The sequence below is a fragment of the Leuciscus leuciscus genome (genome assembly GCF_965113295.1).
Source record: "Leuciscus leuciscus genome assembly, chromosome: 1".
NCBI lineage: Eukaryota > Metazoa > Chordata > Actinopteri > Cypriniformes > Leuciscidae > Leuciscus > Leuciscus leuciscus.
This window is the reverse complement of record NC_138725.1, coordinates 66,998,321-67,014,462: the sequence shown is the minus strand read 5'-3', so window position 1 is coordinate 67,014,462 and position 16,142 is coordinate 66,998,321. Positions and strand designations below refer to the sequence as shown.

Genomic DNA, 16,142 nt, shown 5'->3' with positions numbered 1-16,142 from the left:
CTAGCGCTCTATTAATTCTGATTTGATGTGGCTCTTCCGTCCACTTGTAAAAAAAATTTTCTCAGGTTACAGAGATTTTGAGTAAAACTAACCACTTTTGTAATTATGTTTTACTCAAAATCTACTATTCACCTAATTAATCCGGCGTGGCTCTTCCGTCCACCTTTGCAAGATTTCTTCGGCCTACAGAGACTTTGAGCAAAACTAATTAACCAGCACCTGTGATTTCCCTGAATCACCAGTGGTACTTCCGTCCACTAACGAGCTGAGTGTGGCAGAAACCGATCCGAAGCTACTTCAATTTCTTCCCCAAAAATTGTGATTACTCAATCACCTCTCGCTCGTACCCAAAGCAAACTCAGCCAACATGGTTCATGTTCACTCACAATTATCAAATCACACTTAACATCAATAAAACAATTCTGCCGTTTCTTACCCAGAGATGCTTTCTCTTTTCTGTAATTGCCGCGGATTCTTTCTTGATCCTGGTGGGAGTTCTTCCACTGGTCCTGACGCGGGTGTTGGCTCTCTCTCTCGTAACCTGTTGAGTTTCTATCTCAAACCGTCGAGGTATGAGACGGCCGCCTGGTGCTGCCGTGATTGCGCAATTTCCGTCATACCCGCTCTCAGGACCAGGAGAAGAAGAGTCCGCACAGGATCCCACGTTTCTGACACCAAGTTGTAATGGCAATTTTCAATAGTTAATATCAAACAGCATCAGAGGTGTAAGAAACTTTCAAGAGACAAAACTGTAATAAAGAGAAAAGGTTTATTTCAATGAGGATTCTTTTCACAAAAGCCGCAGCCACCCAGCCTTGAAATAGAATACCTATTAGACATAATAAAACAGAGACATTTTATACAGTTTCTTGGCAAAAGAACTCCTCCTTCCAGGTTTCTTGTAAATTTCCAGAAAGATACCCCCTATCTTCAGCTAGTTCGGACTGGTTTCTACCCCCTGGTGCAGGTCACACTGTTCTTTGTCCCTGAGACACCCAAAGGCCTTCATCTACGACCTAAATTGGCCCTCTCGCTTCCCTGTCCCCCCTCAGCTGCTAGAAAACCTCACAGAAACATATGATTAAACAGTTTGGAAACGAATGATTATAAGAAACACTGAATTTTCCGCAACAATACCAATAATGCAACCCATAGGCTGATCAATTACTTTTCTGATTGGAAAAGACTCAAGACTGCAGTTGCATGGATGCTGAAAGTAAAGAAAGTTCTACATGAAGTAAGTTGCAGAAGAAAACAATTGATGACAACTTTAAAGGATTCCAATGCATTAGAACAGAGATTACAACAAAGCAAAGCTTCATTTTGAGGAAAGTGCTTGTCTCCAGACGACCTTTCGGAGGCAGAAAAGGCTATTATCCAGTTCTGTCAATGGGAAAGATTCAGCGAAGAAATTTCATCACTGAAATCTGGAAGATCTGAAATCAGAAAACACAGTGCTATTCACAAATTAAGCCCCATTCTAGAAGATGGATTGCTGAGAATCGGTGGCAGGTTATGCAAAGCTGCTATGCCTGAAGAAAGGAAACATCCAGTTATTTTATCTAAAGATCAGCATATTTCCAAACTGATTCTTAGGCATATTCATGTAAAGAGTGGCCATAGTGGAAGAAACCATATGCTGTCTATATTAAGAGAAAAATACTGGATTACTCAAGCCAATGCAACAGCTAGAAAGATTATTTCAAGCTGTACTTTCTGCAAACGACACAAAGGTAAGCTAGGAGAGCAAAAAATGTCTGACTTACCCGAAGAAAGAATAACTGCGGATCTACCTCCTTTTTCAAATGTAGGAGTAGATTACTTTGGCCCAATTGATGTAAAAAGAGGCCGAACTTGTGTGAAACGCTATGGCGTAATTTTTACATGTATGGCCAGTAGGGCAGTTCATTTGGAGGTGGCATACTCATTGGACACTGATTCTTGCATAAATGCTTTTCGACGATTCATATGCAGAAGAGGACAAGTAAGTCATATGAGGTCCGACAATGGAACAAATTTTACTAGCTCAGAAAAGGAATTGAAAAGAGCACTGGCAGAGTTAAATCAAAATAAAATCACAAAGGTTTTAGCGCACAAAGGAATTAAATGGAGTTTTAATCCACCTACAGCGTCACATCATGGTGGTGTATGGGAGCGCATCATCAAAATGGTAAGAATGGTGTTGTCCTCCGTTTTGAATCAACAAACGCTGGATGATGAGGGATTGCACACTGTCCTGTGTGAAGCCGAGGCAATTCTTAATGATCGACCCATCACCAAAGTCTCCGAAGATCCAAATGATCTTGAAGCACTTACCCCCAATCATCTGCTTACAATGAAGAGAAAGTCAATCTATCCTCCTGGTCTTTTTGAGAAATCAGATCAGTATGTAAGAAGAAGGTGGAAGCAAGTACAATACATTTCAGATCTTTTTTGGAAAAGATGGATAAAAGAGTACTTGCCTTTGTTACAGGAAAGACAAAAATGGACCAAAGAGAGATGTAATCTTATGCCTGGTGATATTTTACTCATTGCAGATTCTACAGCCCCACGCAATTCTTGGACTCTTGGAAGAGTACTAGAGACTTTCCCAGATAAAAAGGGTTTGGTTAGATCTGTACGAGTTCAAACCAAAACAAACACAATAGTAAGACCAGTAACAAAACTTTGCCTTTTATTAGAAATGTAAAAAAAAAAAAAGGAAGGTTCAAATGCATGGTGTACTCATGTGTATATATATAATATCAAAAAAAATTGTAAGAGTAATTATTATTTAGAATGTATTGATGTATATGAACTGTTTGATGGCTCCTTATGTAATGTATGATTTGAATTGTTTATGCCCCCTAGGTCATTAACAATTACATACCTGTCAACCCTCCCGTTTTTCCCGGGATTCTCCCGTATTTTACCTTGCTATCCCGCTATCATCCCGTTTAAATATTTTCCCGTATTTCTCACGTATTTTTTTAATCTTTCTATATCCCACTGGGCGCACATCAGTTAAGCAGAAATCCCGCCCTGCAGCTAATTTCATTGGTTAAGGTTACAATGACAGCTAGGTTTCGGGATCAGTGTTTGGTGTAGGGAGCCGCTGAACTAGTTTTGGGGGATAAAAAAAAATCGCGCGAAGAAGAACAGCAGCACCCTGAGGATGGACGAACTATGCAGAGCTGCCAACACTCACGCAATTTATACTTTTCACACGCTCTCACGCCACACATCCATTTTCTCACGCACAGAAAAATCGTGAAGCAAAGAGGACTCGGAGACCGACAGACTAGACAGAGCAGGTTACTTATGATTTAAAAAAATCTCAGCTCTCAGATTCTGTACATTTTATTATGAAATTCAAACAATAAATACCGTTTTGGCGCTTGTAAATGTGACGTGACAGATCCCTAGCGGAACCGATCATCTCTACTAGCTAATAGTAAAAAAAACACGAACACTGTTGAAAGATACAGTAGGCTACAACTTACCGAAATGTATTCCTCATACATAATATCGACCAATCAGTGTTTTTTATCAGCGTGAAGAGGTCAATAACACAGCTGGAGAACAATTATGTCAGATTTACCTCAGGAAAGCCATTTAATGAACATAATATAGGCTATAGCACGTAGTTGGCAAGAAAAAAAGAGCTATAGAGAGTATTTAGCTAAATATGTGTACTATATTACATATTTATTATATTTTTACTTGTACCATTAAATAAAGTTGTTATTCTAATAAAAAAAAAACGCATTATATCTAGTTATTTTTAACCCTAAATAATACTGCCAGCTGATAGGGCTCTCTGTATCTTTACAGCATTAGGTGAGTTGTTGTTTTTTCTTGAGAAAAATTAACGCCTATCTTGAGTAGCCTACCTAATATTTATCCAAATGAGTCAATATTAAATCAGATCACAATAATTTAATTTAATTGAAATAATAAAAAAGCATATCTTACCAGAAATTAATTGTACCAGAAAATGTAAACATTGTAACATACGATGACCCCCCCCCCCCGTTCAGATCTCCCGTATTTTGGTATCGAAAAGTTGACAGGTATGAACAATTAGGGGCCGGTATGTTGGAGCCATTATGTTAATTTGTATTTTTTGTTTGTGACACTAGAGGGCGTATTAGTATGTGAGTATATTTAAAGTGATGATGAGTTACAGGTGGTGGGATTGTGACTGTGCTTATACCAAACAGTTGTTAGCAATAAGTCAAAGTATTGAGTATAATTTGTGTTTGTTTTATTTGTTATTTGCGATGCCAAAAAAAAGGGACAATAAATGGATTTGGCATATCCAAATACTCAAAAGGTATGGACAATGAATATTTAAAGCACGCGTCAGAAACAGACTAAGCAATCTGCGTCCCTACAATCCCTTTAAGGAGGTGCAGCTGGCACACCTGCAGCTCCTGTGTGTTGTGGTAATAATAATATAGACTAAAGTGAAAAGTGAAGACAAAAGTGAGCCAAACATGATATGATAATAGTTTGGCTGGTGAATGTGTACATTTCATTCAGTCTTACCACTCTCATGCCTGATTGCAGCTTCTCAACGAAAGAGGCCACATCATTGTCAGGAGCAAAGAAGAGACCTTCATAGAAGGACTTATCACCAGTTCTAAAATGAAAAACAATTGTAGAAAAAAATTATAATGTTGAATACAATGAATAGAAGAACATTTAGTTTGGGTATATCTCTAACTTTATATTCCCTTTCATAGTCATACTTTTTTGTATTGATGTGCAGTATGGGACTATACAAACCCTTTTGAATTGTTAAGCGATAAGCCTTCCTATTTCCACCTGCTGACACAGCCACCATGTTTGGAGTGCAAGCTGGGCACTGCATTATGTCATCCTTTCTCAAATATTTGTCTAGCTCCGATATTGAATATTTATACTGACGAAAACTTAGGTGAAATGTATCTCGGCAGATTTGACCAATCTGTTAGAGATGCAAAGGGAGTAAAAAAGTTGCATTTTTGACATTACACATATCAAACCATCTGTCTAAAGACAGGCAAAATGTCATCATATATTGGCCTCAAATGCATGGTGACTGACGCCAGTGTGTATTCAAAATGAAGAAAACAAGAGACACTGAACTGAGCATGATTACTCCTATAACTAATTTAGCTCCACAGTGAGTGCTCCATTAAGGCTTTATAACCTCCTCCTTCAACAGGTCGTTACTGTACAAGTAGAAAAGAAGCCCTCACTGAGAGTAGGGGTGTCAAAATTGATCGTTTCTACGATGCATCGCGATGCAGACGAGGACGATTCGGTATCGGTTCAGTAATAGACCATAACCGATTATAATGTACCGAGTTTTCTGACGTCATTTGTCGCGTACGTGCATTGTGGCGGAAGCATACAATGGCAGAGGGAGGCGAGACGCGAGTGCTAGAATATAAAAAATGCTCCAACTACTTTAAAAGCCGACATCTGGGCACGTTTCGGCTTTTATGAACAACCTGGTAAGCACGACCTGCAGAAGACACGCGCTGTGTGCACTCTTGTCACACACAAATTGAATATGCAGGAGGTAGCCTAATACCACTAACTTCATAAACCACGTTAGCCGTTTTCACCCCGAGCTGTTAGCTGTTAAGAGTCAGAGAGATGCGCGGATGAGCTCCAACGCCGAATCCGCAGCCAAAAATAAACAGTCCACCCGCCCCAATAATATTCTCTGATTTAAGTATCCGCACCCGATGGTCAAATTACAATTATTCTGTGTTGTTACGCGTGATTCTAAATGGATGATCGTCACCTTCAACAGCGGACTCGGCGACGGTTGATGCGCGCATCTTTAATGGTAACATAATAGCCTACACTGATTAATGAGCGCTGCTTTTAAATGAAATTTTTTTTTAAACTACATTTATTTGACAGATTTTCCTTTTCTTAATGGCATAAACAAGCTTTACTCCCTTGAAACTTTAACTGGAATTTCACTGTTTCTGTCACTGCGACTTCCCAAGCACACACACACGTGCGCACACATCACTTTTGAAGAGAAATTTAAAATTGAGGATGCGGTGCATCGCGATGCATTGTGATATCGAATTGAACTGAATCGATGACATGATAATCGTAATCGAACCGAACCGTGAGACCAGTGTAGGTTCACACCCCTAACTGAGAGTAGCCATTCCTAAGGAGGTCCCTGCAGTCAGCAGGTCTAACACCCTCCCCCCCCCCATTAGCAAAAGTTAGTAGTTTGCAAGACTGAATGTAGTGTTGGTACTTTACCCTTCCATGACGTTTTGAGTTTGTCTCTAGCATCTTCACAAATGCATGATGAGACATACTCGGTGCATCCAACTTCATCTGTTCATACGTTTTGAAAACATTTACATGATAGACTGTCTGGAACTTAATAGTGGATGCGGGCCACAAGCCACTCCACACAAGGTCCTTGACATCAGGTGTCCAGTCACTGCCACAGCTCTGACAATTTACTTCTGGGAGCATGAGATCAAATCGTCCTATAATAAAATGGGTAATGGTGATTGATATGTAGATTTCCATAAAACATCTTTGTTTGAGAAAGCAGGCTTTGAAATGGCTAGACCTTGTTACACAGACACATACCATTCATTGTGACTAGAGTGACAGGTCGTCCTGGCCTGACCTTCACAGAGGCTCTGCTGCAAGAGCACACGGCTGTCGGCAATGCAAGTGGGAGAAGCCGGGCTGTAGCGAATGGAAAGAGAACACCATGTATATCAACACAAATTGTATTGTTACAAATATATATGCTCATATAAACTATAATATATATGCTCATATAAACTATAATATATATGCTCATACCCTCTGAAATAAGACAATACGTCCCATTGCTTCTTTTCTGCACTATTACAGTTGGAGAAATGGGTTGGTGAAAACCCTCCACTAAATAGTCTCTGTTGTGCAGAACATGCTGCCGGTGCTGAGAAACATCACATTTCTCACAAAAGAGATGCCGTGGAAAACAGTCGAGGCAGCGTATCACAGCCTCCTCACTGCAGTGACCACAGGTCTTCTGGACATTGGCAGCAGACAATACAGCCTCAATCAGCTTTGGCCGGGCCGTGTCCCACCTCTCATGTGTTACAGTCTGGCGGAGAGCCCACTTTCCTTCTGGATCCTCCTGGGGAGACATGGCACGCTCTGGCAGCCCAGAGAGGATATCTTGTAATGCTGCCAGGGAATCTAAAACAGTAAACAATTGTGACAAAATATTTAAATCAATGCATCAGTAAATGAAATACTGGATAGTGGAATACTGAATGGCATTTTACCTGCAACTATATTCCCAGAGTCCATTGGAACTACACCAGCTGCAACACAGAGAAATATGGAATCACTGGAAAGGATAGCAATGTCACCAAAATCACAGGATACAATCACATTACTTCAATACAATACACAATACCATTCTCAATTGAAAATGTGAATTGAAATGCCGTCTGGTGTTAGCGAGACAAGCAATCACTGGCAGTACATACATTTTACATCCACGGAGGCTCCTTAACATTAAATATAACCAACTTCATGCCAAAATAGCTAACAAACCTTCTTGATCTATGAATAGAGGTTTCCCCTTAGCATTTCGCTTGTGGCCACGCTGGCAAGGCCGTACTGCAGGTGGCTCAGTAGGGGTCTGGGTAGAGTACGAAGTAGCTGCACCAGCTGCACTTTCAATATAGATGTCCCCAAGGACCATTGCAGCTTCCAAAAGCTCTTTATTACAGTGGCCTGCCATTTATATAGACAGACCAACAGACAGAGTGACAGACAGATGCAGAGTGTGTGTGTGTGTGTGTGTGTGTGTGTGTGTGTGTGTGTGTGTGTGTGTGTGTGTGTGTGTGTGTGTGTGTGTGTGTGTGTGTCAGAGAGAGAAAGAGAGAGAAAACACGAGGGAGAGAGAGGTGACGGAGGGTAAGAGAGTGAGGACAAAATTTGGGAAAAGAGAAACTGAAGACGTTGGGAGAGGTTGAGAATGGAACAGAGTAAAAAAAAAGAAGAGAGAAGAATGGCTCTTAAAAGAGCCGTTGGTCACGCTTTTAAAGAGGACGACTGTAGGGTTGGATGAGGTAGGTGTGATTGGGAGTTGAAGGAGATTGGAATGCTGCAAAGTAAAGGAAGGTTGAATTAGACAAAAAAAATGGTCACAGATACTAAATACACCTTAGCCCTTGTGTAGTAGGCTACACCTGTTCAGATGATGATATACTGGAGTGAACACTAAACATGGAAGAAAGGCAATTTCATTTAAATGATAATGGTCATAATTTGACATACTATACATGACAAGTTGATGAAGACGTTAAAAAGTGTAAAGGGGGGCATTAACAATTCACCAACTTCATCATGGCACGTTTGTATATGTAACTTATTAATTTAATATTCATTTTTAAAAACTTTAAAACATGTTGATGGTACATCAATGTAAATTACACAAACCACTTGAACACAGACCGCAAATTCACAGGATATATTGGGTTATTTTAGGCTGGGTTCAAAGTCTACATTCGACCGATAAAATAAAATAAAAAAAATTAAAAATAAACATAAGGTGATTAACAAATATAAAACACAAGTGTGAATACCAGAAGGTACATAAAAATATATGTGTTTTTTATGTTGTACTGGGTTATATAGCGTAAACTTTCATCTTCGTATGAAATAACTAATGTAAAATAAAATGTAAAATTTGTAAATGTGATTTGTAAGTCCGATGATGGCAGACAGAATTGCAAAATAAGCAATCCAACAGCACATTATACAATGTAAACAAAGACACGTTTTCTTGCGGCGGCCTTTATGAAATGAGCAGTGATGAAAGTTATTATAGTCTATCATGTTATGATCGGATGAGCAGCGTAGCTAGCTAGCGCTTAATGATTAGCTAAAACAACGCAGTGGGTGCTGTATATGGGTCAAATGTGCCTAAGACTTGCAGTTTGTATATATATATCTTTGTTTTTTCTCTTTTCGGAGGTAATCTTAACACTTGTGGGTTGTAAAAGATGAAAACTCACATGCTTTGCCCTCCAGTCTCTGTGATAGTCACGTGACTGCGCTCTGAAAGCACTTCGTAGGTTTCCGCAGAGGGTCGGAAATAAACTGAACAGAAGTTTTTTTTTCAGGAGAACTTGGCGTAAATTAACACGCAATCGCGAGGTTATGCAAGTCAATGGAGGCCAAACGGCGTTGATAAAAAACGCTAAAAAGCGATTATGCGTCTTGATAGCACGCCAAAATGGCATACGAATTGGCGTGTCATACATACGCCATGACCACCTTCTCCAGTGTTTTGCCAAGGCAATCCCAAGCTGTTGTTCATGGTACCGGTTCTCCAGGTCTCGACACAGTGCGAATGTGTGTCAGAGTTAAAGAAGCTTTACCCATAAAATAAAAGTATTTTTGATTTGCTTTGTTGGATAAAGGATATATCCCTGGCACATATTGAATGAACCCTTCAAACATGTCTGAGATGTCCCTCTTTATGTCTTTGAAGATGTCCTTTAAAAACAAAACAAAAAAAGCATATTTGTGAAACTTCCATTCGTTTAGGTGATATGCTCCATAATTAATATTACATTAACAATATAGGTATTTTTATTCTGACCTCCAGTTGGTCCACCAGTGGCAGTTCAATACTCATGAGAGTTTCAGTGAACTGCTCAGCCTGTTCATGGCAGGAAGTGATGTGAGCTTCAAGAAGATCGGCGTCTGCGATCTGTTGCATTCCATGCTACACATTTCCAAAATGTGTTGCATTTTCCACAGAATTTAATTTGTGAGCATTTTGATGTGTTCAACTGGTTGTCTCGTTTTTGATTTGTATATTTTGCTATTCATAACAAGGATATGTCTCCATGGGGGAGGAAACTGGGGAGGAGAGCCAGTTTCTCTGCATCAGGATCCTCAGCAAAACATGCTGTCGAAAAGTTGAGGTCCATTTAAGAACTCCACGAATGCGTCCTGTAAAAGAAGGAAGCAATATTTAGAAGATTTTAATACAGTGCAGCGTTTCAAACACTGTAGAGTAAATCTGACTTATTAAACCTCGAGCATTTAAGATCAGTGTTCTTGTACTTGAATGAGATGGATGGCATGGTGATGTTGGTTACCTTGTGTAGTTGAAGCTCCTCGTTCCTGATCTTATGAGCCTCAATTGCCTCCTGCTCCTGGAGTGTATATATATATATATATATATATATATATATATATATATATAGCATTATTTAAGCTAATTTATACAACAAACGTATCCATGAAATAAAAACATCCCCGAATATATATATCCTCCTAAGACCTGAGCTTTGGTTTGGCGTGCATTTTAGATTTCTTCTAGGTTTTTGGGGTTAGGAGGGACCAATACATATAATAACCAGATATTATCTTTGAATATGAAGCACTTTTTGAAAAATATTATGTCCACATATGTGGACACTGGGTCTGTATTCACAGAAAACAATCAAGACACCATTGTGTAACAAAGTGCAAATCTCTTATTTACAGCCTGTAGCATTGGAGCAGTATACAATCAGTTTAATTAAATCTTGATCAATATACTGGTTTAAATAGTCCAGTGGGGTCAATGGTTAAATAGTCCAGGTTTGGGGTCAATGGAGCAGCCCATCAGAGTAGGCTACTCCTCGTCCTTGCTTGGGCTGTCCTTCAAACCTTTGACAGAGGAAAACGCTCTGGAAACGATATCATGAGGAAAATAAAATAAAAATCAATGTAAAATTATTTATCACACATGCAATGTCAATTTATACTGTTGTAAACTATTGTAATTGATGTTTTCTAACAAATTCTTCCCAGATTAAGTTTTTGCCAAATTTTTCATTTTTTCAAATCTTATTGCGGACTGCAGAACACGAAATCCAGGGACGAAATCCAGTGATTCCCTCCCACCTTACATATACCCTAAACCTTCCCATCTCCACCCCCTGATCCCTAAACCCACCCCTAAACCTACCAATCTCCACCCCTTATATCTGGATCCAACTCCGCCCCCTGGATCTCGTGTACTGCAGTGAGGTGTGTAATGGAGATTTTACATTTAGATGTGTTCTTTTACTTTTAGATGTGTACAACTTGTATTAACGTTGAACATTTATTTTTACTCATAATAAGCATTTAAAGAAATATAATCATATAAGCTAAAGCACATTATTAAAGATATGTAACCAAGCTTTTAGAAATGCATAAGTTAAGACAAGCTTGCAGGAACACTGGCTAAATAACAAAAATATGAACACCACACAAGGTTTAAGTAGGGTAGTTTCAGCTGGCTAACTAGCAGTAGCTAGCATCATGCGATTACATATTTGATTTGGCGTAAATATTCAATTTTAACGGTAACACTTCATCCAACTCACATAGGCTACAGCTCCACCGTATGTTGGCTGATCATTACCTCGGACCGTTTTGCAAACGTTCGGCAAAAACTTCAGGCAAAAATGAACCTGTTGATGTTAAAGACATATTTAATTATAACGTTAAAGGGTCAGTAAGCAGCCAATATTGTAACCGGAGAGCTAAGAGCTCAAGTTAGAACTGCATGTAACAGAAACAAGATTATAAGAATAACTATCAAAGAACATAGGCTATCAAACAGAGCAGAGTTATAATGTACATAAACATGTCATACAGATTTACTTCTGCAGGAGTAGCCAACACACACACACACACACACACACACACACACACACCACTCCACACATGTGTTCATTCATGCACACATGTGCCCTAGTAATTTCAGGGATTAAAGTGAAAAAAATTCTTCTGACTGAAATTTTTTTTTAGGCCAAGTCATATACCTTTTTAAATAGTCGAGACCAATAGCGTTTTAAGGGGATACGTTTTAAACTGCTTTAATATTGCCAGTAGGCGTATCAGTGAACAGTTGCAAAATCAAATGAATAAATAATAAACAGGTTTCTTCACCTAAGTTAGGGCTGCACGATTATTACAAAAATCATAATTGCCGATTATTCCCTTCGAATTGTAATTGCGATTTATTAATTATGATTATCAAAGTTTACATTGAATATATATATATATTAGGGATGGGGCCGATCCGATCCAGTATCGGTATCGGGACCGATACCAACGTAATTCACGTATCGGATTTTCCCGATCCAACCTGCGGAGATATCCGATATCCTTGAGTCATGTCTGCGCTTTAACGTTGTCTGCTGAAATGACTCCAAAAGTGATTCCCGCCGGCGAGTCTGCTAGCTGGCTGCAAACTGCGGAATGGATTTCCTGAACGGAGGCGCGGCTCAATGAGACACAGAGTTATGAGACACGCCACCGCTCAGGAAATCCATTCCGCAGTTTGCGGCCGCTGTGTGGAAATTCTTCACACTGGAAACACCGCAGAGCAAGACAGCAAAATGCAATGTTTGCAAAGCCGTAATTCAGAGCTCGTTGAAGCTCCCACGCGTCGTACAACACAACGAATGCAATCAAACATTTAAAAAAGCACCACGTTACTGTGCGTTCACACCAAACGCGAATAGCGCGTCAAATTCGCGTCTGCCGCGTCTAGTTGGACGCTTGAATATTTTGAATCCATTCGCGCGCCCAGAGCGAAATTGACGCTCGTAAAAAGCAAAAGTTTGAAGCAAATGTTTGAAGCGAAATTGACGCGCGTCTGAGGCGAAATCCGCTTGTCTGTTTGCACATGGCTGATGTTGATCGAGCATTCATCGAGAGAGTTACAGCATCGGAGCGAGGACCACCCTTTAGATGGGACATTCTACCAGAAACGTACATTTCCACTTTAAAAAATCTTGGGGAAAAAAATATATTTTTCTTAAATCTGAACGTTGAGACATATGGAGGACATGTTAAACTATGAGAAACACATATCATCCCATCTCAGCATGTTTTTATGATTAAATAAAATACATTTTTATACGCATTTCACCCCTAAAATGTCAGGCCCTGTCACAGACAAATTTGTATATGTTAGAATGGTTTCCTAATGAATTTCTTTGATACAGATAGCATTTTCTTATTGATCACATGTCCCTGATTGTATCTAACATGGTTTTATAATTCCTTTAAGAAATATAAGTAACTTTTCGGTCAACTGTAGTACACAAAATCACAGAATACCCGCAGGCACTCATATAGTTGTAAAATAACTACCTTTACATAGGAGATTTTTATAAAAACATAGTAGTGGATATATACCCCCACCTTCATCTACACAGTTAAAGAGATTAATTAATTAATATTTCCTCAAATAGTACAATTTTATCATAATTTCCTGTGTGACAGGACTGACCATGGCGTGACAGGACTGACGGTACTGTGACAGGACTGACTTTATGGATTTTGATGATGCAGAAAAAGTTATGTTTTGTGTTCTTTATTTAAGTTTTGATTGGCATTTCTTTTTTAAATTATTATTATAATTTTAATGTTAAAGTAATATTAGACTATGGTAAAATTCAGCCAAGGACATACATAATATTGCCAAAAGTATTGGGACAGCCCTCCAAATAATTGAATTTAGGTGTTTAAATCACTTCCATGGCCACAGTTGTATAAAAATCAAGCACCTTGGCCTTCATTTTACTATTGCATGCGTTAAATACATAACATATGCAATAAATGTAATAAAAAAGAACAATAACATTAATTTGTAAGGCCGTGTCACACAGGAATGTGACAGGGCCTGATGTGACAGGGCCTGACGGTTGGCCATTGTAAACTGCCATTACTCAGCCTGCTAGCATGCTAGCATAAAAACTGTTAACATGCAAGCAAGGAATTTCAATAACCTTTTTAGACATGTTTTGGATTTAAAACATTTTCATTATTTTCTGGAATGTTTAACCGTGACAGGGCCTGACCCTTTAGCTCGTCTTCCTAAAAAAAACATACAAAAACAAGCTTAAAATCATACAATTCAATGAAACAATTCAGCCTTAATCAATGTAAGCTTCACCTGGGTCAAATGATGTCACTTCCTCTGAGTGATACCCTTAAAGGTGTATTTCACACATTTTATGTAGAGTTTTATGTAAACGTGACAGGACTGACCAAAACATGGGGACAGTTGTAAAATAGAATTTATTTGTAGAATTTATATATAATTTTATGTTTTTGATCAGTTGATGTGAATGATAACAGCTTAAACTTGTTATTGATGAGTTTTTTTTTTTTAAATAACAGTTTGTAGCATAACAAAACTATGAAAGCTGTAGCTCCAATTTGGCTGAGGACAAGGGCATGGACAGGATTTGTAATTTTCAAAAGTGTTTTTAATAAAGAAAAAAATATCTGAGAACCTAATGAATGACATATTCCTTTACAGAACAACTCACAGAAATCAACTATGAGCCAGTTTTAGAAATTTTTGGATGAAATACTTTTTTATTCACTGTAACAATTCAAGGACAGATAATGTACGTTTCTGGTAGAATGTCCCAGATAGTGTGTGTGTGTGTAAGATGTTTACACTTGCACTTTTCTTATATTTCAAGACTCAAGTATTTGACATTTTGGGAATGTAATAAATATTGACATGACCTACAGTTGCATATTTGTTTTCAGAATGGGATTTTTCCTGTTAACAGGATTTACTGTTTTTCTGACTTCCTTTTCTGACCTTATACTTACCATACATGCATAAATATGTAGGCCTACATATCATACTTGCCTGTTGAGAGGAGTTTATTTCAGCATCATATAAAATAAACAATAATGATAATAATATTAAAGCAAACACAGCTCTGGTATCGGAATAGTATCGGTATCGGCCGATATCCAAATTCAGGTATCGGGATCGGATCGGAAGTGAAAAAATGTGGATCGGTGCATCCCTAATATATATAAACAAATTTTGTTTAAACATGTTCTAATTTGCCTATATATATATACATACATACATATATATACATATACATACATATACACGTATATATTATATAGGCAAATTATAACACATGTTTACACAAAATTTGTTAACACACACAAGTACTTTTCCCCTTTATTTAACATAAATTGTAAGAATATGACTAATAGTAAAGACTAGTAGCCTACTAATAAATAAACATTATGCTAAAGCTATTAAATAGCAGTTCCAAACTAGTTTTTGTTAATACAATGTTGGTATGAGCCACTACAGTCATTTAAAAATATAAAAAATAACACAAAGAAAAATAGTGGCATTTTGGGGTTAATATGGAAACGACAGTTACCATGGTGAATACACAATATTAACAATAACTGTTAATGAAACATGGAAACTGCTCCTGGTGAATAGAATGAAAATCATACCTGAATTACTTTTATTTCGTGTAATTTACAACGTAACGGCGTTGCATGCTCGTAGTTTCTTTTGCACTTTAACGTTATATACAGTGAGGCGATATATAGCGCGCGCCGCCGCATTTGCGCGTGCAATTGAAGAGTGTGCGCTACGAGAACAGGATAACGGCTGACAGGACAAGAAAGTCCGTCTTTCTGAGGTGAAAAACTTTATCTCAGCGTACACTTATGTCACTGCCTGGTAGTTCCTATTGTGCTGGGTTTTCTGAAGTAACTTAGTCATTATTCGCCTCTCATAACATAACATGTTCTAAACACGCACGCAGAGTGGAAAAGGAGGAGCGGAGGAGAGGGGCGCGGGGAGCAAGGATCACAGCGTAAATTTGAACTATATCGATATATGCGATATGGTCTAATTCCATATCGCATTTCAAAAATATATCGATATATCGCCCAGCCCTACCTGCATTATAAGTGTGTCCACGGTAACTGAAATATAGTTCTCTACCTCAGCGCTCAACTGTAGCCTGACATGCACTTTCCGTGAGCGGTAATTGAAAACCCGGAGTGGACCATAAGCGAAGTGATTACAGAGTGCTTAGAGTGGAGAGAGGAACGTGCTTTTGCTCCACTCCAGGCTTTGATCACATCCCCCTCAGAAGGGTGAATACACCTCGTCTTTCCTTAATTTAAGACCTATTCAAAATAAAATTAAGACATTTATTACACTATTTGAGAAATGAAAGCCTATTTACGGCCTTAAATTTATGAAAAGTGAATTTAAGACATTAAGGACAGACTGGAACCCTGCAATTGACGGAAATCCGTCGTAGCGACGG

General features: G+C 38.5%; 1 protein-coding gene across 1 annotated transcript; it reads right to left on the bottom strand.

The window, feature by feature from the left end:
- Positions 1-5,593: 5,593 nt before the first annotated feature.
- LOC309476424 (uncharacterized protein) lies at positions 5,594-9,922 on the bottom strand (the record flags this gene model as incomplete). The annotated part of the gene is made up of 8 exons (XM_082139633.1): positions 9,629-9,922; positions 9,405-9,522; positions 7,570-8,125; positions 7,296-7,334; positions 6,826-7,206; positions 6,604-6,705; positions 6,321-6,497; positions 5,594-5,610 (listed from the first exon to the last, which is right to left on the bottom strand). The coding sequence occupies exons 3-8, from the start codon at positions 7,757-7,759 to the stop codon at positions 5,594-5,596; spliced, it is 906 nt and encodes a 301-aa protein (XP_081995759.1). The 5' UTR covers positions 7,760-8,125; positions 9,405-9,522; positions 9,629-9,922.
- Between the last annotated feature and the right edge of the window lie 6,220 nt (positions 9,923-16,142).